The 26062-nt window shown below is 49.4% G+C and overlaps 1 protein-coding gene across 1 annotated transcript in view; it reads right to left on the reverse strand.

Moving 5' to 3' along the window:
- LOC119108717 (potassium voltage-gated channel protein eag) overlaps positions 1-26062 on the reverse strand; it is a 36270-nt gene that overhangs the window by 245 nt on the left and 9963 nt on the right. Inside the window, exons 5-7 of the mRNA XM_037232349.1 lie at positions 23015-23211; positions 1764-1915; positions 56-602 (exon numbers count right to left, since the gene is read on the reverse strand). Coding sequence (XP_037088244.1) covers positions 56-602; positions 1764-1915; positions 23015-23211 — 896 coding nt within the window. The remainder of the gene's footprint in view (positions 1-55; positions 603-1763; positions 1916-23014; positions 23212-26062) is intronic.

Here is a 26062-nt window from a genome sequence, read left to right on the forward strand (position 1 = left end):
CGGCACCACCGTCGCGCGGCTCCGGCGACGGCTCGCGCGAGCTGGGAGTCGTCGCGCTGGAGACGACCAGACCCGGCGCGCTGGACACGTCCGTGGCGGCACCCTCGCTGGACGAGCGGGTCAGCACACGTCGCGACACGTCCGCAAGCGTCGTCTCCAGCCGGCCGAGCCGCTGGTGCAGCCGCTGCAGCTCCAGATGCAGGTCGGCCTTGAAGTCCACCAGGCTGGCCAGCAGCCGCTGGAGGTCGGCTGACGGGACATTAGCTGCCACCGCCGCCGGGCCCGACTCGGGCGTGGCCAGCCGACGCTGCAAGGTGTCGCCCTCAGCCGGCGACGGTGGGTCACCCGTCTTTCTCTCCGACGAAGAGGTCAGCTTGAGACCCCACTTGACCTTGCTCTTGTCGCGCCGCTCCTCGGCGGCCTCGCCGCTGCCGCCGAGCGCGCCCCAGCGGCTTCGGGCGCGCTTGCTGACCTCCTGCTGCTCGGAGACGCCGGGCAGCTTGATAGTGGTGAGAATGCCACCGCCACTGTTAGCGGTGGCAACGGTGGCGCCGCCGCCGCCGCCGCCATTGTCGGCCTCAGTCTTACCGGCCTCTACGTCCCTGGGAAGTGACCACCAAGTCAAGCTTCTTTTTGGACAAAGCCCTAGTCACGTGCCTGTGGCTTACAGCCCTATGATGGGTGAGCTCTGCTGGCCGGCTGTTGCCAGCTGGACTGTCTGGTGCCGAGGCGTACGTGGCGATCCAGGACGGGTACTGCGATGCGCTGCTCAAGTGCCACCAGACTCTCCGCTCAACTAATGCATTGTTTCTGACAAATGATAACATGGTGAGGATGATCTACCTGGATTTAGCTAGATTTTAGGAAATAACGGCCATATCAGCCTATGCAACATGAAGGGTTGTTCTGATGCTGAAGTTCTCAGACAGTTATTTGCTCCTTTTGCAATTAATTTTTCTGACCGCGTAGCTCAGCATTACTGAACTAAAACCACATAATGATCACATTTGCACAGCAAACAAATTTGATTCAAAAGATTCAATTGTTGATGTTTGAATAGTTCTGAGTGTATGTAGCAGTTACAAGCATTGGTTTCAATTGTTTGGATATGTCAGCGTGTGTGCCAATGAAATTGATAATATTGTTTCGGCATACCGGCGCGTAAATACCTGCGTAACAGATGGGGTCGACCATCGCACATTCAAGGTTATTAGGAATTCAGCAAAATTCAAAGCAAAGTTACAACTGAAGGGTATCATGCTCTGATTTGATTTGATCTTTTGACAAAATCAAATTTAGTGGTACATTATCTAAAGGATAAAATATCACGTTCTCACAGCCTATCATGAGCCATAAGCGGTAGAATCCCAATCCACAGCGTCATGAGGTTTACGTCATGAGGAATCCCAATCCACAGCGTCTTGGCAGCATCATAACAATCATACTGTGGGGCGTGAGACAGCTAAACTTAAATGTATCACTGCAGAGTAATGGGCTTCGTAAAATCTCGCAAGATGTTTTGGGCAAGCGACAACCTGGTAGTTGGAACTAATTGGGGGCTGAGTGTTAAGTATTCCTGTCCGGCTATTTTCAGTGATGTTCTACTATATAGTTTTGTGCAGAACGCCACTAAGAACACGACCGCTATCATCATATGCTTGATGAAGCCCACATTTCCAAGGTGTGAGCCTCCAGGACGCATGTCAGTGCCGCTATGAGGTGACTGAAGTATTGTATTGATTGAACAATATGCTGAGACCGACCTGCCGCCCGGACCACTGTCACTGGACTTTTTGAAGCGAGAGAACAGCTTCCTGACCAGGTGGTCCTGGCTGATGTCGGGCGGCGGTTCGTTCTTGCGCCGCTCGGCCAGCTCCCGCTCCCTCTTCACGTCTGACACCTTCCTGAAGATCAGCTGCAACCGCAGGCGTGTGGTTACAGCAGCGGCGCCATGCACACGAGATGTCGCGCACACCCGCCACTGAGCCTAACAAGGGTCTGTTACTGCACTGCATGCTGCCGCGTAACGACGATCACGCGGCGTATGTCTATCCAGCCAAACAAGATGACCGGCGTGCGCGAAAGAACCTTGGAAGCTCAACAGATCATTGCAGAGTTTTGGGGCTTAGATTTATCCTTTCCGCTGAAAAATTAATATTCCCACTATACTAATGCATGCATAGACGCGATCGACACACTAAACAATTCATCAGCGATGGGCTATTTTGCTTGGCCATGGCGACCAGTAATCACTAACAATAGGTAGTTCTGCGGTTTACAAACACATCAGGGCTACTTTAGAGATGACGGCACCGACAAAGTTTGGTGGTCACACATCGGCCGCATTAAAATTGCAGCCGCTATAGAGCGTTCCACTACTAGCGTAATTTCTGAAATGGGTGAAATGGTCCCATACAGACATTTGTTGTAAGTGGTTGACGCGGGACAGGCGGCTGGCTGAGTTCTCGCGCGTCTTTCCAGTGTCGGAGGTCTGTCCGCGACGATGGGGCTGGTTCGGGTCGAAGGTCAGTGGCCGGAGGCCGGGGGGGGGGGGGGGGGAAGGGAGCAGGGGTGCTGCAGACGTGAGGCGGCCAGCCGCGCCATCGTCCAAATCGCCCGACATGGAGAGCCACTCGGCAATCCATTAGGAATAAATTTTCCCTCGACGATCAAGTCAATTATGCTAATATCACGCACCAGCGGGTGCGAGCCGGTCAAAGGTCGGCCGGTGCCGTGCGGGGGTGGGGCGCCGCCGGGACGCCGCGCGTGACGCGGTCCTCTGGTGCCGGCTGTCGCTGCCGGCCCGCAGGCTGCCGCTGGCGGCTCCGCTGACTGCCGCTGCCTGCCCGCCGGCTGCCGCTGGCGGCTCCGCTGACTGCCGCTGCCTGCCCACCGGCTTCCGCTGCCGGCTCCGCTGACTGCCGCTGCCTGCCCACCGGCTTCCGCTGCCGGCCCGCCGGCTGCCGCTGCCTGCCCGCCGGCTGCCGCTGCCTGCCCGCCGGCTGCCGCTGCCTGCCCACCGGCTTCCGCTGCCGGCCCCGCTGCCGGCCCCGCCGGCTGCCGCTGCCTGCCCGCCGGCTGCCGCTGCCTGCCCGCCGGCTGCCGCTGCCGGTCCCGCTGACTGCCGCTGCTCACGCTGCAGCTGCAGGTCGTGCCAGTGCCGTGGCGTGACCTCGGGAGGCGGCAGATGCTCACGCGTTGTTCTGATTTCATGGCACCGAATGTTCTGCTCTGCACGAGCGTAATTGCGACCGGATAATACCTTTGCGGGGGTGATTTCTAGTTGTTGTCCTGGCCGTGATGAAACAGCGAACAATGGTCACGGTTGCAAGTGCGAAAAAGACAAAGAAAGCAATGGTGTTCCGAATGCGGGTTGTGTCAGAAACCATTCCCTTGCAAGCGTGGCGTTCCGCAGTCAGCTGGCCTGACTACAATTTGATTATGTACTTCAGATCAAACCAAGGACACAGCATCCAGAACTGTGGGCTATTCAAATAGAAACATTGCAGTGCATTGAAAATTTATTGGAACAGAGCGAGTGATCAAGTCCAACAGAATTGGCCAGACCCCAGCGCTTGCAGCTGATCTTCAAGAAGGTGTCGGACACGAAGAGGGAGCGGGAGCTGGCCGAGCGGCGCAAGAACGAACCGCCGCCCGACATCAGCCAGGACCACCTGGTCAGAAAGCTGTTCTCTCGCCTCAAAAAGTCCAGTGACAGTAGCCTGGTCTACAACTTTGTGAAATAACCAGACAAGGCAATGTCTCGGTCAATGGCTCTCGTCACTCGCTCAGGACATTTCATGCCGCTACCTGTTTAGTGACCGGTTTAGTCGATTCTAGTCTTTTGTGGAAAGGCTAGAGGCCCTTGGTATCTTTTTTTGGATTGATAGCTTTCTCCATGCACTGCTATGTCACGGAAAACGCCTGTCACTCGAACATACTCTCAAAATCGATTGAAGCCGATTGTGGGCTATTGCTCGGCTCTTTAGCCCGGCCCCATCAAGCTTTAATGATAGGGTTGGGGCCGCGTGCCGCGTGCAATGGTCCTTTACGCGGCCAACACGTAGGCAGCATGCAGAGGCGCGGACCCCTAAAACTGCGGAGCCTATTCCACTTAATACATATTTCATCGCCGTAAATCAGCGTGCCGTCTCTCAGCGACACACCCACAACACTTTCAGGAAAAGAAGGGAGACGCTTCGGCGTACCGGGAGGCAATGTGCTGCACGGTACAGAGCCGACTTCCGTCTCTTGAGGTGCGAGTGAACCTCCGAAAACGTAACAGAGGGAGCAGTCGTTTCGTCTCACGCTAGAGCTGACGTCACGGTCGTTAGTAAGCTGCAGTGGTGACGCATGTCACTGGAGTGGTTGCGCAGCTCTTCAGCGGTTTGGGCAGCTGGTCGGTGGCGACTGGACGACCTCACGGCCGCCAGCCCTGCGTCGCTACAGGCGACCTTCCCAGCTTCGCATGGAGCGACACAGTGAGACCGGGTGGCCCTTATCCTCTTCGTCATCTTTGTCGCCGTCTTACCAAGCTTTCGTTCACACCGTCAACTCCACCCACCGCGGGCAACAACCAGGTTTTGGACAGTGCTACACCTGATGTCATCGACCTATCCAGTTTGAAAATGCATATCGAGGAATCGATCGGCCGCGTTTAAACATGGTGCAAGCAAGCTGCCCTGGAATGAATGCCGACGTAGCTCAAAACGGCATAACCCACCTACTTCGTACCAAATAAATAATATCAAGAAAATTGTGAGCTTGATATCTGTATTCAGGCAATCATTTGTTCAGCAGCATCACTGAAGCATTAGCCACCAATTGACCACCCATCACAGATTGCTCGGTGCACCACAGCAGTCCTGACGCTCTAATGCTCCTCATTCGAATCCCTGCCATCCCGCATTGCGCACATACCCTCATGTTTATCGGTGCGAGGAGGCGCAGCCGACTGGCGCCTGGGGCTGGTTTGCCGTTACGGGGAGGCGCGGCCGACTGACGCCTGGGGCTGGTTTGCCGTTACGGGGAGGCGCGACCGACTGGCGCCTGGGGCTGGTTTCCGTGAAGATTTCCCCCAATGGGTTGTCAGTATGATTTCTAAACAGGTTCGCTGCTAAGCGCAGTTTGTTGCGACGACCCCCACACCATCGCCGTGGTGGAGCGATTCAGCTGTCTGCCAACCGCTGCATGAACATCGACATTTCACGCAGCTATGGTATGTTATGACCATGTGAAGCGACATTTTTCTAGGTGCGTTTTGTGCCAATGTCGTAAAAAGTGTCAAGTTGGTACAACTTTGTGCGCACATTTCTCTTGGATGTATGAGCACATGGAAACATTAATCCGTGCGGGAACGATAAATCTTTGCTTCTTTGCAGGGAAACTGTGACGGAAATTCCGTCGGACGCGAAGGGAAGCCATGAATTATTCAATTCTAAAGAAAGACTTCTAATTTCCTTTGAACTTTCCAGAGCGGCTTGATGTGCGACCCTTTTCAATCACAGCAGATTAAAGCAGATTCCATTTTGGGCTCGACAATTATTGATATGCAAATGGTATTTTAATGGCGCAGACATTTTGTGGCTGCGCTGAAAAACAGCAAATCACCGGATTTCAAATGACCCAACAATTTTTTTCCGTTGTGAGGATTTGGATACATAAGATATTCACAGGTTTGTAAAGCGGAATAGGAACTCTAACATAAATTTCTTGTGCAACTTTCTTGAGCCCCATCGGTGTGCGTAAGGTGACGTCATATAATGTAGCCCTAGAAGTTCCACTATTTTACAATTGACATTTTTCGACCGGCCAGTGAGAGTGAGAGTGAGAGTGAGAGAGAGTGAGAGAGAGTGAGAGTGAGAGTGAGAGAGAGAGGAGTGAGAGTGAGAGTGAGAGTGAGAGAGAGAGGAGTGAGAGTGAGAGTGAGAGTGAGAGAGAGAGGAGTGAGAGTGAGAGTGAGAGGAGAGAGAGGAGTGAGGAGAGAGAGGAGTGAGAGTGAGAGAGAGGAGAGAGGGAGTGAGAGAGAGGAGATGGGAGTGAGAGAGAGAGAGAGAGAGAGGAGGAGAGGAGTGAGAGAGAGGAAGTGAGAGAGTGAGAGAGGAGGAGTGAGAAGAGTGAGGAGAGTGAGAGAGTGAGAGAGTGAGAGAGTGAGAGAGTGAGAGAGTGAGAGAGTGAGAGAGTGAGAGTGAGAGAGTGAGAGAGGTGAGAGAGTGAGAGAGTGAGAGAGTTGAGAGAGTGAGAGAGTGAGAGAGAGTGAGAGAGAGTGAGAGAGGTGAGAGATGAGAGGAGTGAGAGAGAGTGAGAGAGAGTGCAGAGAGAGTGAGAGAGAGTGAGAGAGAGTGAGAGAGAGTGAGAGAGTGAGAGAGAGTGAGAGAGAGTGAGAGAGAGTGAGAGAGAGTGAGAGAGAGTGAGAGAGAGTGAGAGAGAGTGAGAGAGAGTGAGGAGAGAGTGAGAGAGAGTGAGAGAGAGTGAGAGAGAGTGAGAGAGTAGAGAGTGGAGAGTGAGAGAGTGGAGAGTGAGGAGAGTGAGAGAGTGAGAGAGTGAGAGAGTGAGAGAGTGGAGAGTGGAGAGTGGAGAGTGGAGAGTGGAGAGAGGAGAGTGGAGAGTGGAGAGTGGAGAGTGGAGAGTGGAGAGTGGAGAGTGGAGAGTGGAGAGTGGAGAGTGGAGAGTGGAGAGTGGAGAGGGAGAGTGGAGAGTGGAGAGTGGAGAGTGGAGAGTGGAGAGTGGAGAGTGGAGAGTGGAGAGTGGAGAGTGGAGAGTGGAGAGTGGAGAGTGGAGAGTGGAGAGTGGAGAGTGGAGAGTGGAGAGTGGAGAGTGGAGAGTGGAGAGTGGAGAGTGGAGAGTGGAGAGTGGAGAGTGGAGAGTGGAGAGTGGAGAGTGGAGAGTGGAGAGTGGAGAGTGGAGAGTGGAGAGTGGAGAGTGGAGAGTGGAGAGTGGAGAGTGGAGAGTGGAGAGTGGAGAGTGGAGAGTGGAGAGTGGAGAGGGAGAGTGGAGAGTGGAGAGCGGAGAGCGAGAGCGGAGAGCGGAGAGCGGAGAGCGGAGAGTGGAGAGTGGAGAGCGGAGAGTGGAGAGTGGAGAGTGGAGAGTGGGGAGAGTGAGAGTGGAGAGTGCGAGTGGAGAGTGGAGAGTGGAGAGTGAGAGAGAGAGAGAGAGGAGAGAGAGAGAGAGAGATAGAGAGAGAGAGAGAGAGAGAGAGAGAGAGAGAGAGAGAGAGAGAGAGAGAGAGAGAGAGAGAGAGAGAGAGAGAGAGAGAGAGATGGGCTAGTTTCAGGTACTGGAACAAACTGGCCTTTTCATGCTTCCCGGTTGAAAGTTCACATCAAGCAGACACCTCACTCTCATTGTCACATAAACACCTCACCCTCGCTTTAGTCTGTCAGCAAAAGCGGAAGAAGTTCGTATGCGTATGAAACGACACCTTGAAGTTTGGTCATGAAGCGCAGAAAATTTGAGTCAAAATCATCGTGCTTTTATTTGTACATTTTCTTTTCCCCTTACAAGACGCACTTTGGTGGTTTCCGACGCCATTTTTTCAGGTGAGTAGGGGCTCGTTTGAAAGCTGCTGTCTGCGGCTTACATGACTCAACTAAAGCCAACTTCAGCTGAAATGCCAACATTTTATCAAAATGATAGATCACGTTGCATAAAAACAACCGTTTAAGTAATGTTTTTGTCCTAACTTTTCAATGTAACTGGAGGATGTGTCTACTGTCCATTCGTCACCGCTGTGCTAAAGTACCACTCAAACCTCCACCCTAGGTTTTTTTCGGCTATCTGACCGTCATTTGTAAAAAAACTAGTGATCAAAGAAATCGCGTTGTTGTTTTATGCAAGTATTTGGAATATCAAGTATTCTTTCCAAGTTCTGGGACACTACATTGGCTTAAGTGTCATGATGTCAGAAAGATGTGGATCGAGGATGCCGATTCCGTGACAAAATTTCGATTTAGCAACACCGGATGCGACCTGAAAAAACGCGGGGCGCGCGTTAGGCGGACGCACCGATATGTATAGAGTGCTTGATGGGCGAGGGGTATAGCGTTTTATTTATGCGATGTGCACATTGGTGGAACAACCACCAAAATTTGAACATCTATGGTGCCCTTGACTAACTTTTCGAAAACCTGGTGCTGAGGAATGTATGTTACTTAGGTGAATAATTCAGTTAGAGGACGCTTCCAGGCCGCCTGTACACACTCAGGTCAGGCCGCTAGCCTCAAAGACCATGGTATACCATGCACACCTATGATTACGGAAGGGGCGAGTACTGAGTGTAGGTCAGTACCGGGCTGTGCACCATGTGTACGGGGGTGGTAAAACCTGCCGACTTGGTGGATAAAGTCGGCGACAAAAATGTACATACTCACGCTGAGCTAGGTGCCAAAAATTTTTTTAGACAGCAAAGTTTGATGACAGCCAAGATGAAAAATACAGCACACTATGCAAAACATGACATGAGGTCTACATACACAGCCTCCATGGTAATACATTTGGTCGAACACCAGCGAACGCTTCCGTAAATACTCTTTGCCGTGCTCTATGGCACCATGTCATCTTTTCTAGGTTTCATCCCAACCCGGCGACAAAAATATCCTATGATTTTTAGTTGGTTGGCGGGCTCGGCGACGGGTCGGCGACAAATCAGTGTATTTCCTGTGGCCCGGCCGGTCGGCCGATGGGCTGTTTTTAACAGCAGACTCTCAGCGTCCGGAACAGGACAGTATAATATACGGAAAGAAGTTAGACATGGAGATTCATTTGGCTGCAAGGGCATGTTCCAATCGTTGCGACGAGACCAATAAGAGGTGGGCGGGGACTTTCAATGCACTGTGACTTTGGAAGTGGCATTCGCACTGCAGTGTCAAAAGTACCCGCTTAAAGTTTAATTTTTGACCTTACTTATTTTGCTGGCGGTGCCACGATTCAGCACCCTGTCCTCAGCGACAAGGGACATTGACAGTTAAGGGTAAGTCGGCGGGATGATCCGATCTAGGTAGAAATTTACCGGATAGACAGTAGTATTAGCCTTATTACTGGGATAAGCCAGGATAATGGATATATAGTTAGATTGATATTTTGGCAATATGCCTTTCTCGAAATAATAGCAGAAGTGGATTCAAAATTGCCTGCCGATGATCCAACGCAATTTTTCAGTTTTTTGGGGAAGAGCAAGCCACAGTTTTACACGACACTAACATTCAAAGGATTAAAGAAAGAGCGATTGCCAGCCATTACCAAGATACAGTGCCTAAGAGTTAGAATGCCCGGACTTACGTGTATATGCAAACAAATGCGAGCAGATAGGCATCACGCATCACGCTTCATTCGAACACGCAAGCGAGTTGAAGTAAACAGGCATCGCACATCACGCGCCAATTACACATGTAAACAATTTCAATTGAACAGGCATCACACATCGCGTCAGGCATCACTTACACATGTTAACGATTTTAAGCTAGCGCACATCATGCATAGAGGCACATACCACGTTCGCCTAATCGACCGTGATGAGCCCTGTACATTCAGATTTGGTCGCAGACTTTTTATAAGAATAGATTCACTTATATTCCTGTCTGGGCGGTTCTGTGATCTGTAGATGACTTTGAGGTCTAAAAGAGGCATAGGGCCCATGCCTCCCTCGATTTCAGCCTGAGCGTGTTTTACCAAAAAAGGTCACCCAAAGAGGTATTCCCGGTTTTTTTTAGCGTCTCGCAGTTGTTTATCGTATCTTGACCGAATAGGGCGCATGGATTCTACTACATAGACTATCCCATTCCATGCCCTCCCTCTCTCTCTGTTTTTCACACAGTTTACACTTGATTTAGTAAACTATGTTTTTTGCGTGCAAATCCCTTGAAACCCAGAAATGCATAAATGACATCTGTTGCCACGCGGGCATTTAGGCTTCAAGATGGCAGATTTCGCCAGAGACGTTTTAAGTTTATTGCCGTTTTTCCAAGTTATGCGTACCCGCAGTTGTCATTTTTTAACAATGTGTTTAATTTTCCAAAGCAAATGCTCATCCGTGTAAGGTAACGTTGAGAATCCGTCCTCCCGCCGGCCGTGTTCCCGCCTCCTATCACCCATCCCCTCACGCGCTCTAGACTTTTTTACGTCTTCCAACATTCTACCTAAAAGTTGCGAAGAAAATCCGTTGCCCAACAGCAAAGCCCATCTTTTGTTTATGCTCTTTCTTTCCTTTTCACTACTTGATGAGTTGTTTAGAGCCCTATGGAGCATGTTACGAATTATGTTGTGCTTAGTGGAAGTTGGATGCGCAGATTTGCAGCGCAGAATGATACCAGATTTGGTGGGCTTGATAAACAGCTCCGTCAAGCAAAGCTCTTTATGCAGTTCTGCATAAAACATAACTTATGCTTATGTTTATGCCTATGCGGTTCTGGAGTTCAAGGGGTTTGCACGCAAAAAAAACGTGGTTTACAAAATCAAGTGTAAACTGTGTGAAACACATGGCAAGGGTGAAACACATTGACTTGTCGGGGAGTCCATGCGTCCTATTCGTCCTACTCAGGCTGAAATCGAAGGAAGTATGTACCCTATGCCTCTTTTAGAGCTCAAAGTCATCTACAGAGCACAGAACCGCCTAGACAGGAAAATAAGTGAATCTATTCTTATACAAAGTCGGCGACAAAATCTTAACATACAGGGCTTATCATGGTCAATTATGCGAACGTGACATGTGCCTCTATGTGTGATGGGTGCTAGCTAAAAATCGTTTACATGTGGAAGTGATGCCTGACGCGTGATGTGCGATGCCCGTTCAATTGAAATCGCTTGCATGTATTATTAGTGCGCGATGTGTGATGCCTGCTTACTTTAACTCGCTTGCATGTTCGACTGAAGCGTGATGCGTGGTGCCTATTTGCTCGAATTTGTTTGCATATACACTAGGGTGTATCATCAGTAACAAAACTGAATGAGACAAACACATTTTTTGGCACAACAGTCCAAAACTACACAGCATAGCAAACGTTCTTCCCAAAAACTTAAATTCGCGAGGCGCGAGTTCGATCAAAATATCGTAGTAAGCCGACGCCCAGCGTTGCAGTCACCTGACGCTGGGCGGCATCCGCCGCCGTAGGTAACACCAAGCCGTGTGCGGCAAGCGGCACAAAATACCTTTGCGTATAAAAATCCTGCTACCGAGCGCTCCTTGAGCCGTCGTACGAGAATGTCCCGGTCCAAGGTCTTATTCAAGTCTTACGTGTTCTATCTGCTCGCGCTCCCTTCAATCAGACCACGGTGATTCAGACCGGACACGAGCGCTGCGGGACGGTAACTGTCTTAACTCGCGAGGCGAGCAGGCGGCGCCGACCCCGGCAGGCGGCGCCCCAGGCAGTACACCGCCGCTCGGGGCAGCGGCGTACCGAGGTACATCAGCACTGGCGGCGCGAACAGGGGACGTTACGCGATCGATTGCCATTTGGCGGAAACTTTATGTGCTGTGTAGTATGAACTTGTACGAGTATGCTGGTTAGTGTTGCTTTAGACTTTCACTTCTCTAAGACAAGCCACGTGATGCAAACAAAAATATGCATAGCACATGACTCATAATATATTGTCTGGTGTACAAATTAGTACATACAGCAAGTTCTGCAACCCGCACCACGGACGTACAGGGGAGGGGGGAGGGAGGGGCCGGAAGGGTGACCCCATGCACATCTCGCTCCTTGCCGAGCCTGTGTATTCGATGCACCGGCCCAAACAGCAACTAGTCACAGACTGGAAACCCAAAACGCGTGTTGGCGGAGATTGCACGGTAGCAGAAATACCGTCGCAGCTGGGCTCCATATATTGCCGAAGTTTCAGCTCCAGCCGCAGACGTCCTCGGCAGTGGGGCGCTGCGTCGCACTCCTAGTGTGAGCCAGATAGGGCAAGATGGCCAGCGGTGCCTGCACTTCGCCCCGCAGCTCGCAGTCGCTGAGGTCCCTCAGTAGAGGCTGTGTGACTGGTCCGTGCCAGGGAATCAGTTCGGTATACTTCACGACCTCGAAGTTTACCGCTGAGATGGCGAAGACCCTGGGCTAAAAAAGACCCTCGGTTTGCTACTCACGAGCGGCGCGAAGATCGGAACCGCATGTTCGCGGACCATGAGGTTATCATCTCACACCAAGTCCAGCAGCAGCTGTTTCGGACGGACCTAGTACCCGCAACGCTGGAGGACTAGGTGTGCTGCGGCAGGTCGCGGAGCACAGCAATGCCTCGGAACAAGCTGTGTAAGCGAAAGTCGTAGCCGCTGTACCCGCACATAATGGCCGACCACGCACTGGACGAGGTCCTTGAGAGCGCTGCTGGAGGTCTCGGAAGATATGTGAGCTAGGAGTGGGCGATCGGCCAGTGTCAACCATCTGAAAACAGAAGCGAATATATTAAAACAATTCGCTGCGAGCTGAGCATTAGATCATACACAAATTATTACGCCCCTTTGGTGTATGTAATTATGCCGATATCCAGAGTCCTTAAATGTGACGGAGTACATATAAACAAATATGCGAGTAAGCATGAATCAGCTAGCAAATGATGCAACATAACACGGCACAAGGTATGATAATAAGTAAACACTTAACAGTGAGCACACAAAATATCAATTACTTCTTGATGAACTTTAAGCACGCATTGCTATGAATCCCAAGATAATGCGACTTCATATTCACCTGAGGTGGTTCGATGGTCCGATTCGCCGCTGGGCCACCACATTTCAGACTGAGCCGTTTTGAAGCCGGAGGCCAGAAGGTACAGTAGCTGCTGGTTGGTGCTCAACTGCTGAACCAGGTCGACCGGCAGGTTTGACACGGGGCCCGACCCAGGCTTGAATGCCACAGCGTCCCTCTCCCAGACCTCTCCGGTACAGGTCTTGCCGGTGGGTCCAGAAAAATATGGATCCCGTGGTCGTGCCATCCAGGCTCAGCAGCAGATGGAGGAGGTTCAGCTCGTTGCCGTGCAGCTGGCAGATGAACCAGCGTGCGGGTGACCCGGTGGCCAGCTCACACAGCCGGAACACGTCGCCTATCGTTTCGGTGTTGACGGCCGTGCCATCGCAGCCGAGCACATTGCTGTGACCACCGCACTGCGGGCTCACGGAGTGTAGCTCATTGAGCAAGTGCAGGGCACGGCCGAACTCGGACGTAAATGGGTCACGTGGCGGCTGCCTGGCTCAGTGATGACAACTGCGTGTTTTTCGACGGCATTCGTCTGGCTCCGTGTGGCTCATGTAGTTCATGCCTTCACGGCCTTCAGAGTAGAGGGTGGTCAAACCTGACTCATGGATTACTTCAAAATTTTAACGAGCCGTCCCCTTTCTCGCCCTGTCTCTTGCGCAGCAGATCTTCTCAGAATCTACGATATTCGATTTCAAGCAGCCAGTCCGTCTCTGCTGTCTTGTTGGAAGGCGTTGATGATAGCAGCAGCGGCCTGATTCGAGCCACCTTAGTTGTCAGCCGCCAGAGCGGTGTCAGTCAGATCGTTAACGTCATAATCTGCAGTGGCAGTGATCTCAACCGGAACGAGCAATCGGTGTCGTCGCCACTTTCTACCAAGTACGGAACCGTGTAAGAATCCGTGCTCTCGGCTGACACTCCAGCGCTAAGACCACTTGGTCCCGGAGCAGGCTCGGGGTCAGCACTTGCAGCCAGCGATGGCTCAGCAGATGACGCGGGCTCAGCAATACACTGCCTCACTGGCGGCCGAGCCACGACGCCCCTGGAGTTGTCTGGCCATCCTCCGCACCTCGCGAGCCTCTCTAGTCACAATAGTATCCCGGTCATATGACCCCAGGGTAAGCTTCCGATGCCTGCACTGGTCCTTCATGGCAACCTCCTTCTGATACACTGTGCAGGCAGCTGGGCATGGAAAGCTGCACTGAAGCTTGCACTTGCATTTCGCGACATCAAGAAGCTTGTTGAATTTCGCGGTAGCAGCATTGCTGTGTCACTCTCTTTTTGTCTTTGATTTCTTGGTAATAGCTCTGTTGGGATGATATCTATCCCTCTCGATCAATTTTGTCACCCATTTTAGATCTTGAACAAGGATCGCTTCGTTGGTCCACAGTACCCTTATTTCTACCGTCGGGGTCTTGAAGATGGTATTGGTGAGATTCCTCTTCAATTCGCTCAGCCACCTGATGTAGCTGAAGGCCTTCCCGTGGTCGGCAGTTGGTGGTGGGACAGTGGAGCCGGGGGGCCGATCACAAAATGTTTTGTGCGCGACCGTGTAGCCTTCGGCATGCTTATGCAAGCAAGTATTTGAAAGAAATGTTTTAGTTCCGGTAGAACTAAACTAATAAACCGACATCTTCCACGCGAAAGGCACATAAATTGCAAATCAATATCACAATGATGCGTTAGCAATAACAAGCTTGAAACTAATCCAGTCTGCTAGAGCATTCTCATAACTGCACAGCTTTGGGTTTTACCAAAAATTAATGTTCCGTACTAAAACATCAGCTTAAAAGCCGTTTGGTAATGCTATGTTGATGTTTTTTACATCTATTTCATATGTAATCCACCAAGTACCAGTAGTGTGGAAAGTCACAGCTTTGCAGCGTCTTGGAGGATGATCCCAGTGCGTAAATAGGTGGCGCTAGTATCGAATACGGTTTTCTTGGCCTATCAAAGAAAAACTGCTCTTGCCCCATGAGTGCCAATATTGGTGCGGTGTGACATACCTGAAACTTTATCATGAATCCATGCGCCAAGGAACAACTTCGTCTCAGCTGATTCCAAGAGATTCATCCCCTCGATGACACACCTTAATGTACACGCATGTCCGGGCATTCTAACTCTTAGATAGACGCTGAATCTTGGTAATGGCTGGCAATCGCTATTTTTAATCCCCTTAATGTTGGTGTCTCGTAAAAACTGTGGCTTGCTCTTTCAAAAAAAATCTTTAATCGAGCAGGACCATCGGCAGGCAATTTTTAATTTACTTCTGCTTTTGTTTCGAGAAATGCATGTTGCCGAAATATCAACCTAACTGTATCTCCATTCTCCTGTTTTTTTCTGAAGAACAAGGCTAATACTACTGTCTTATCTGTGTGACTAGTGTTCCTCGCTAATGCGCTGAACAACTTAGAAATTGACCGGTTGAAACTGACCTGATTATCCAAACCGCCTTTTCAAGACACTGCAAAGGCTGTTGGCTCACTGAAACGGTCATAAGCGACCAGCCGTATTCCCTTTGAAAAAAATTGTGGGTTTGATGTTGAAGTCTGATGGCATTCCTCATGAAGAGAACAACAGGAGGTGATAATAGTTTTGAAACGCCAATTCATGCCATTTTTGTTATTGTCCTGATTGAAAATAGCTACCAGTCACATAGATCTTCAAATCAGGGATGCTCCAACTTTTTAATCAGCTCAGTGTTCCAGGCTTCCCCCTAAGTTTTCCAATAAGTGTGTTGAGGTGGGAGACATCCATATTCTAGGGACGTATTGCGTAATTTTTCACTGCTCACAACCTATCTTCAAAAGCTATACCCTGCTTGAAATGCAAAAAGTTCATCAATATTTTCATGGCATTTAAACAATTATCTACTGTTTGACCTTTTGGTAACAAGAATCCTGGTTGCTGGAAATTTATAAAATAGCCAACGATGTAGGTCACGGGAAGGCAATACAAGTGAGGCATAGGGTGATGTGGCGGCTGTCGGCAATGAGGAGAGGGTACAGGTTTCATTGTCATCTCACCCTTCACCGAGAGTTCTAATTCAAATAGCATAATGTTTTATAGGATTGTGGTCCAACTGTCCTATGAGGTCAGTGAAAGGTTGGCATTTGGTTGTCTCTGAGGGCAGTGTTGGCTGTTTCCTGATGACAGCGCCCCTACTGCGACATAAAAGCTCTTCAAGCCACTCGTTCTGCAGCGCCCATTCTTAGCATAGTTTTTGCGCTTGTGAGCACAGCATTATATGGCTGCAAATATAGTCTGTTTCATCACTATTTTTGCTAGCAATGAATTGTAAAATTGTCCTGATGGAACCATTAGAATAATCACTGTACACATTTCACCACCGGTTGTGAAGGCGGGCAGCCTATCTTATATGTAGCTTATCTTGATAGTAGAAATCACTATAGCTTGTGTGACGATAGTATAATGACAGGAGTGCCAATTTTTACGCAAGGTTAGGGAAAGGTGGCAACCCATGTACCATAGTCGGTAAATATAACTCAGAGAGGATGGTTTTGTGTTATGGTTAGCTTTTTCTGATATATTTTCATAGTTTTCCAGCTATAAATGTTGGTTGAAGGGGGAGGGGGAGGGGGAGTGAGGGATTAGCATTGTGGGAGCCCAACCCAACATAGATATTGGGTAGTTCCCCAGAAATTAATCTGAATTGATACTCCTGCATCATATATGACAAACATCATAGGTAACGTTAGATTTGCATGCGCCATGCATGCAAAAGGCAATTTTGCCGTGCTGATTGTATTTCTACAAATGTTTGGATGTTGGTAATGAAATGCGTCATTCTGGCGTAGCAATTAACGTTTTCATGATCTGAAATGCAGACTTTTAAACCAGAATACCCAAAATAAATAAAAAGGAATGGCAGCCAACGATTCTAACCCTTACCCTGGTTCGCCGGATTTGTAAAGCGGACTGGTAGGGAGAGGGGATTCCCTGACGTTTTTGAACCAAGAAAGGCAACGCCTCGCAAAAATAAAACAAGCCGATAAACATGGAGCTGCCTTTAAAGAGATCTCGTGATTTGCAAGAAGTCTCGTCTGCTGTTGTCAATTGACCCCACGAGACCAAGTTGAGGGTCAAATTTTCCTGGAAACCAGGCATGAGCTTTGCGTGTTCATACATACGAAACCATGCAGTGTAGTGACATGAAACATAAAGAGGCGTGTCTCTTGTTTTATTAAGAGTACAATGGCATGTGGTTTTATCTGTTTCGACCTATATTTATAACGCAGCGTTTCGTTCATGTAGCATGTAGCACTGCCAACCCTCCGTGCGCGTTCCGCAGAATCGTCTCTTGACGCACGCCGCCCCCGCCGGCCTTGAATCGTCTTGCAATTGCTGTAAAACAACATCGCTACTCTGAAACCATGGTTGCCAGGGACACCTTTTTGGTCTCGAGACGCGTGCAATGGATGCCACAAGATGCTACCGATGCTACCGAAGATTTGAGCGGGACTGCACAGTAAACCGCATTGGCATCTTCAGAAAACCGTAGGGGAGGGGGTCGCATCACCCCTCTCCCTTCTTGTCAAGGCCAGTAACTTGTTTAGATAGAGCTGGCCGCCTGATGTGAAGTTATTAACAAAATTCGATACAATTCACTTGTTGGGGCACGGTGAAAGGCACCCACCAGTCAAAACATGTCGCGCCAGGCTTGGAGCATGCCTAAGGTACAGTGGATGGTTTGATGACGGTTGAGATGAGGCTCGAAGCGCACACGTGATTTTCATCAGGGGGCATGGCCTCTTGGAGGCCGCCATATTTCACGCCATTCCCAATGTCGCTTGCTACTGGTTCGAACTCTGTCATGCATTCTGCTGCCCTGGCTAGCGAGTTCCTTCGTTGATTTTTGCAGTGGAGGTGAGGTAAATCTAGCTGTAGATCAAGTTTAGACGTGAGGCACCGGCAAGTCCCGAGGGTGGAGGAAAACTCCGTTGTGATTGGGCTGCTCCATTAGTCTGGAGCAGGTGCGCCTGCTTTCCTAGCAGCAGCACTTATCCTGACATTTGTTGGAGGACAGTGTATGACTGAGCGTTTCGGTTATGTGCATGGTGTTGAAAATTGCAATAATGAAAGAGACTTTTGGTGATAGGCTGATAACTGATGGCGCTACCGGGCATGAACTTAATGCACATTTTGCCGTATGATATCGCATTACGCTGCCGGCGACAATTTTTACTCCAGAAATTTGGCTGGCGACAAAAAGCACATTTTAACCGCCCCTGCTTATGCATGGGTGCCAATTTTCAACTGGCCAATCAAGGCTGCCGATTTTCCTATTACCATGAGGGAGATGTTTGTAACATAATTGCAAAACTATGTCCATATATGAATGCCGGCTATTCAGTGCCTCTTTAGTTTATGTAAAACAGTTTTCTTCGAAGAAAGCACGTTATGTTGGCCGCATGCCGGTTATTCAGCACTCACCAATTTAAGCTGAGCACTGAAACGTGCTGTCTCGTCGGGTATTTGATGCCTGATAAACGAGTCGCAGTATTTATCAACTACCTGCCCCCTTTTCACCTGAACTCAGGTTATGAACGTTTTTAGCGAGTAGGAAGAGGAGTGTTATCGTCCGCAGAAACACAAAACAACGGCTTTAGGATATTATTTATGTAAATGGTGCATAATTCACACTTCTTCAAAGATGATCAGAATTCAGGATCAGGATTCCGCCAGTCCCTTTCAGAGGAAGAATCTGATGTGGCGTTGTTTCGGTGGCGGTCTTGAAAGGAAAAAGATCCAGGATTAGTGACGAATGCTTGTCCATCCGGAATGACACCTTTGGTGCATTTTGAATGCTAGACTATATATATTATATATATATATATATATATACATATATATACATATATATACATATATATATATATATATGTACATATATATATCATAATTATATAATATATATATAGGTACATATATATATATATATATATATATATATATATATATATATATCTATTATATATATATATATATACATATATATATATATATGTAATAAGTATATATATATAATAGTAATATATATAGTATGCGCGGATAGTAATATGACAATATATACATCTTAACAAGAAGTTAAAAAAACTACGGACGTTCCTATACGTTCTATATACATGCTATCATTTCAACAGTGAATTCCCTATGTTGTAAAGGCTTGTTTTAATGTTAGAAATTGACATCCTTTCACGCTTTTTTACATCCACACACCCTACCAAAAACGGATTTTGAAACACTGTACAATGGGATATGTTGCAGGTGGTTGACCTTCCTGGAAATACTAACCTATCAAGATCACAGACCTATCAAGAAAACCGTGATAGATGTCATCAGAAACCCGACGTTCAGGATCGTTGCTCATGGTCACGAGCGGCAATAGTCCGTTGGCAGCGTCATGTGTACCAGTGCCTGCGTGCCAACACACTGAAGGTTGATTATTTGCCACATAAGAGCTCATAATGCCGAAAACCATGAGCTGAATATTGGTTCTACTCACAACAAAGCCATCGTGTTGCGCAATATCCCTTCCTCCCTATCTTCTATGTTCTCTTAGCTTATTTTGCTATATAATTTTTCTAATGATCTCTATATGATTTGTCTTGCTTTTCTATTTCTTCTTACATTTCTATCTAATCTATATTCTCTTAGCGACTGGCCGATTCGCAGTCGATTAGCACTCGGCACTCTGCATTCTTCGCTGCCCTGAAAAAGCTTCAACTAAGACGCAAGCGACCATTTCGGCCTAAGAATATTTACATGTTTTTTGCGGTGCGTTCCGTGCATCTTTTCGCATGCCTCCACATACGTTATATATAACACTGAAGAGCAGGATTCCCACTCAACCCAGCGATGTATATATTGCGGGCCAGTAATTCCACGGACCTCGGAAAAAGGCAGACGCAATACCGCTATGTCGCTCGCAGAACAATATGTCAGCCAATGCTAAGCCTATGGGACAGACTTGCTCTCGCTGCATGGCGCACAGTGGTCTGATCTAGACCAAAGTGCTGCATAAACCTTTCTCCGGCCGCGCTAACTGAGAACATATGAGGTTCTGGGGATGTATTACCGAGCGTTCTCGAGTTATTAGAGGCCAAACGACAGAGTTCTCCATTTACCACGCAAGGTACACAAGATAAGCTGGTCGTTACGAATCCATGGGCTTTCTTCTGTGAAATGATGTGGTAGGTTATGTTTCATATCTAACGCTGTCTGTTCTGCAAGCCAGCAGCATCGTCGGCAAGACATTACCAAGACACACGTATACACGAAACGATGTAGCGCGTCCTCGCATCGGACATACCAGACTTACAGACTGCTTCATAACTGCGGGCATTCCCCTGCGGTACACCATTGGTGCGCAGTCCCATATGTAATTTCACACTTTCTTCTTGATGACCCGGCCTATCGTCAATCTCATCAACCTCATCAACCTATCAGACCATATATCAAAAAGTCGCCTTTTCTTCTTTCCCGAATATTTTCTTGGTGAACCTCATTGTCACCTCAACTCCCTCTTCTTTCGATTATTCATGAAACAGGATCACTTTATTTTACATCACGGTAAGTTTGGCAAACCACACCATTTGACAAAAGCGCATGATTCATTATCCACTTCACCCCCGCCCTCATACGGGATGGTCGATGCGACCCCATCTAAGGCGTTTTGAGAATACCTTTCCAGCATGTTGGGCAATGACGCCCATCTGTTCAGCAGTCTAATCCTGGGGCGTACATTGAGCGTGTTTTTACACAAAAAATGTGCTTTCAGTTTTTCTAGTTTCCGGCAACGGCGGCTTTTCTCGGGAACGACGATCTACGGTCGGCACGGGCGGCGAGCGGCGACCGACGATGCCGCAGAACGCGCGCGGCGGGCCGACATTGTCACATTAACGGAGACATGTATCATAAAAATATGCTCAAAACACATACAGATATACACAGCTATACTCAGAATTTGACAAGAAGCACACATGTTGAAGTTTTGTGTCGCCACAAAGTGTAGTCTCGAATGTACGTTTTAAAGCTGAAGAGCGGGATTTTCTGAAAATCTAATCTCCGACGTGACTCAAGCGGATCAGTCAGGGCGATGGTTGGGTAAGATCTTGGTTTTTGTGCGGTTATGGACACTAAGCGGCCACCGATTCTGTTACTGGGTACACACTCGCTGTCTTTGTGTGCTCATTCTGTTACTGTGTACACACTCACTGTCGCTGTGTGCTCACTCTGTTGCTGCGTGCGCACTCACTGTCGCTGTGTGCTTATTCTGTTACTGCGTACACACTGGCTGTCGCGCACACTCGCTGCTGCTGTGTGCTCATTCTGTTACTGTGTACGCACTCACTGCCGCTGCGTGCTTATTCTGTTACTGTGTACACACTCGCTGCCGCTGTGTGCCCATTCCGTTTCTGTGTACACACTCGCTGTCGCTGTGTGCCCATTTGGTTACTGTGCACACCGGTGCACCTTACTTTACCTGTGTGCCGTTGAAATACACTTTCATATGACTGTAACTTCCCTGGCTTCTACGGCTGCCAATTCAGAGCCTCCCTTCAATGGTAGAGACGTGTAACTCAGCACGAGCACCCCCCCCCCCCCCCACACCGTAGGGTGAAGCCCTCGGACCCCAGAGTATCTGCCCATCCACTGGCACATATGACATTATCATGCATGCCAAAGTTCACCGTCTTGGCAATTGTAGGTTGGAAACAATGACAGAGCGGTGTTAAACTTAGCTCACAGCTCACGTGCGAAATGTAGCCTGTTATTGGCCAGATTAGATTGAAACTGATCACCCAACCGCACTTCTATCTTCAAAGCCGTACCACACCAGGCCGTGCTGTCTAAGCCTCTGCAATAGGGTCCCAAGGAAAAGGGGTGCAGAAGTTGAGCACGATCCCTGTACCTGCATCTTGGCATGCAACACCTTAAGTTGGTCACCGATCGATTGCCCCGCTGGCAGCCCCTCCATCCAACGGATTTCTGTCGGCCAGTCCACTGTTTCCGGCACCCGAAGGACCCCGAATCCAAGTCTTTGTACACGTCTTCAGGTCACATCGCTGGCCGCACACGGTTCCTGACCATAAAATCTCGTATTTCGCAATGGCCCCATGCTGCCATCCGGCCTCGTGCCAGAAGCACCTTCCGTTTGACCTGAAGTTACCATTTATTCTGTAAATTCTGCAGAGGTACGGCTGACGGCATGCACCAGTGCGCCACGTGTCACTGATCGATTGAAAACCATCGCCACAGTCTCGCCGCCGAGGCGGTGCATCAGATGGTGTAGCTCGTGTCGCGATTCGTCGGCCACACACGCACGCACGCCCACCCGCACGCGCGCACGCGTACGCACGTACACGCACACGCACACACATGCACACACAAACTCACGCACACTCACACGCACATACACACACGCACACACACGCACACGCACACGCACGCATGCACGTACACACACACACCATGCACGCACGCACGCACGCACACCACACACGCGCACGCACGCACTCACTACCACACACACGCACAGACAAACATTGAGTTCAGAACTTTTCCGAACAACCCAAATATCCTCCCTTAGAACATGCAGGACCGCCCCCACGATGGATCCAGAGCCCTCGTAAATACGCATAGATGGATCGAGTAAACGTGCCGCCAACCACCACACTTGAACTATTGCTTTGCTAAAAGCGTGCAAAGCACACCTGAGCTCTTTCGATTTTATACACGTTGCGAACCCTTCGCTATCTACCACTATGATCACTGTGATCAAATATACCTTTCGGAACATTTTCCGGGCACCACAAATATAAATCGACGATACTTTAGATGTACACCGAGCATGAAATGAATGATCCGCTCCAACATCACAGAAATTCTCACGAATCCTTCCGGCTTCGCAATAGGCTCCTGGCAAATGGAAACCTCATTTCACCAGCCGAATGTTCGACCCTTTGGCACATACGCACGTGACAATATGTTGCATCAGCCTAGCCGATGCATGTTTCGCATTCCGCCGCATGAGTCCCGCGTGACGTCACGACCGCGAGCCACGCATTGTTCCTTTGATCGAGCATGGGGCTCCAGCCGGACCTGGCTCAACCGCCGATGGCCGATCAGCAGGATGGCAGCTCAGGTGACCACCTCGCCAGCCGTGCACCTGCTTCACGTCTGCCCGCACCAGAGCCTGTGGTTGGCGCAGCGCTAGGGCCTGTGGTTGGCACAGCGCAAGTCTGTGGCCGTTGCAACGTTAGGGCCTGTGGTCGTGTGCTTACCCAAGGTCAGAAGCAGTACATGCTTACCCGGTGTCGGAGGTTGTAGGTGAGCACCAGGTTCCTGGCGAAGGAGTTGGCGAAGGCGTGGTAGAAGTCGAGCACCTCCAGCAGCTTGTCCCGCTTGATGGTGTGCAGGTCGCAATAGGTGAGGGCGCGCACGTTGGCCGCCGCCTGGCCTACGGTCGGGTCTTTCCAGAAGGTGTCTCCAAACACATCCCCCTGACCTGAAGACGGCAAGGAAGGGGGGGGGGAGGCGTCAAGCGAATTGAGAACTGAGTTGCGAATTCAGTTCTTATGGCACATGTACAGCGGCCTGAATTTGTAGATGCAAGTGCCACGGTTGCCTGGTCTGGCAACAAAAGACAGGATACACTGATTCTGGAGTGCCCGTTGCCAGTATCTCGGGCGCTTGGTTAACACACGGCTTTTGAAACGGTTCGCCTCAGCTCACAACAATCGGCCAAAAGCTGATAGGTGCGGCGCATATGCACTACCACGCCAGCGATCTGAGCCGCAAGCCCGGCCGAAAGGTTTTATTTTATTCACCGTTCAAAACGAGGCGCATTTCAGTTTTAAACTGAGGTTAAAACACCAGACATAAATCAAAAACCGTTTGAAAACAGCGGCACGGTCGTATCAGTCGTATCAGTCGTACGACGATCAAAACGATTGGTCAAGACAAACTGAGAGCAGGTCTCGCAGCTAAGGTCAGTGGTCGTTCGTGCCGTTTTTCCCACCCAGCCGTCAAATGGTCCCCTGTTGGGAATCAGTAACATGGAAGAGACAACCGTTGCAACCGTCAATTTGAGCAAGGGTGCACACATTGAGTGGCAACTGCCTTCCGCGTCTGAATTTTAAGTCCTTCCTCAAAACGTGATGTTAAACGATTAATACTCGAGTCAGAGCACCTCGCAAAAAGCTTACGTAATTACCGGGATTGAAATAAGTGAAATGGGAACGGTTCTTCTGCGCTGAATGAGGCGGGCGCCAACGAAGCCATGCACATACATGACAACGTCATCACATCTCACTTGCACAGAGTACCCAAGCACACCCAGAAATAGCTATGCCTCCCTTCCCCTCCCCTCCAAAGTTTGGGGCGACTTGTTCTGTCGATGCTCCAGCTGCCATCAACCAACTGGTGATACAAGTCAACAGACGCAGACTTTCATTTCAGACTTTTCTCGATAACCTGGTAGAAGTAATGTCCCACGAGATGCATTAATGCGAAAGTTTAAAACAATGCTGCGTTATCAGTGAACAATTGCGTAACTTTATCTCAGCAAAGTGAAAAGTCATGTGATGTTCGGAACTCCTTCACGCTCTACGCTCTTCCACGCGACTCGCCGTCTCATTGAAAACCTGTCGTTATGTTCCAAGAGCCTGCAATCCTGTGAGTTGACGCACGAATGGATGGGGGTGCCATTTAGCGGCAACCCGATGTCTTCCAAGTTGATCGTGACGGCAGGCGAGGAGAGCATTCGATATTTCTGCAGTCAAACACAGTGGCATAATAAATACGGCAGCTAGCTTCCGTTGTAAGCTTAAGCGTACTTCGGTAGTGTAAGTAGTGGCATGCTATTCATAGCACGCGCTCCAGACCCTTGAAGAAAGTACCGCTCATGACGAACAGTGAAGAACGGTGCCTACAGGTTAGGTACGCTGGGCGGATGACCAGCAAATGCACCGCGGGTCTTCCGAGTCCGCAGTGTTTCGAGTGTGATTAGCGCTTATTTAGGTTTCCATATCCAGACGAAGCAGTGCTCCGGTGGCAGCGTCGCACGCGCACGCGCGCTGTATGCGTATGCGCGCGCGCGCGCGTGTGTGTGTGTGTTGTGTGTGTGTGGGTGTGTGTGTGTGGTGTGTGTGTGTGTGTGTGTGTGTGTGTGTGTGTGTGTGTGTGTGTGTTCTTCACCGTTTATTTCCGTACTATGATTAGCTAGCGTGACCTTAATGCGGCGAGTTACCATTATTTCGCGAAGGGTGGGAAACAAAGCCATATCCAGCCGGGATAAATTCTGTCGTAGTTCCATTTGTTTGACGTGTGTAAAAGGGTGTCTGTGGTTCCAATGCCCTGATACGCACGTGTTTCACGTAAGCGAAGCGACGGTAGTCTTCATGTTGTCATGAGTACTAAACTCGTGGTGTTCATAATGGATATGTCACAGAAAATTATACATTGGGCTGCCGCCATATTAAGTGTCTTCGCGCGTGCACCTAATAAAAGCACTTACCGGACAGGTTAACAGGTTAACCCGGACAGGACAGGACAGGTTACAGGTTAACCCGGACAGGACAGGACAGGTTAACAGGTTAACCCGGACAGGACAGGAACAGTTAACTGTACATTGCATTGGGATAGCTAGTGCTGCAAGGACACCTGGTGCTCGGTTATTGCTCGGCGGGTATAAATCGAACGCCAATACTGCGGCTGGATCAGAAACTAGTGCCAGGCGTTATGGCACCATTTATAGGCGTGGGTAATTGATGCTTCTCATGGCAATATCGTTCGTTGAGCCTGATGTTGTATCAGTAAGTCGTACAGCAATCAATGTAAAGTATGTCGGCCGTTCTAGGGAAGTCCGCCGACTATCAGGACAGTAATGTCCATGATGTGGTCATTATAGATACCAACCCAACGCCAGCCAGACGTGGTTGCGTTTTGAGCAGTCGTTAAATACCTCGATATGTCCGGAATCTCTCTACTTGTCAATTGCAATAGCGCGTTACTCACGGCTGGCAGTAACGTCCAGACAACCATTATGACACTGGGACTCGCTGAATATTAGCAAACATAAAAATGGTTCGGTATTTTTTAAAAGCCGCTTAAGTACCAAGATTGCAAACGCAGGTTGCCATGAAAGCTCCGATCCATCACCACGGTCGAGCAATTTCACTTCATGGGACAGCTATTTCTTCCCCGCACATGTCTCCAAACACCAAAACATTTCAAAATCGTAGGCACCGCATGACACCGTTCAATACCACGCATGACACGTTTGGATGTTTTGTGACAATTACCGACCACATCATTAAGTCCAACATGACTGTCATACAAATCTATCTGCTATCTGG

Source organism: Pollicipes pollicipes, unplaced genomic scaffold, assembly GCF_011947565.3.
Source record: "Pollicipes pollicipes isolate AB1234 unplaced genomic scaffold, Ppol_2.1 Scaffold_2555;HRSCAF=2994_pilon_pilon_pilon, whole genome shotgun sequence".
NCBI classification, from domain to species: Eukaryota; Metazoa; Arthropoda; class Thecostraca; order Pollicipedomorpha; family Pollicipedidae; genus Pollicipes; species Pollicipes pollicipes.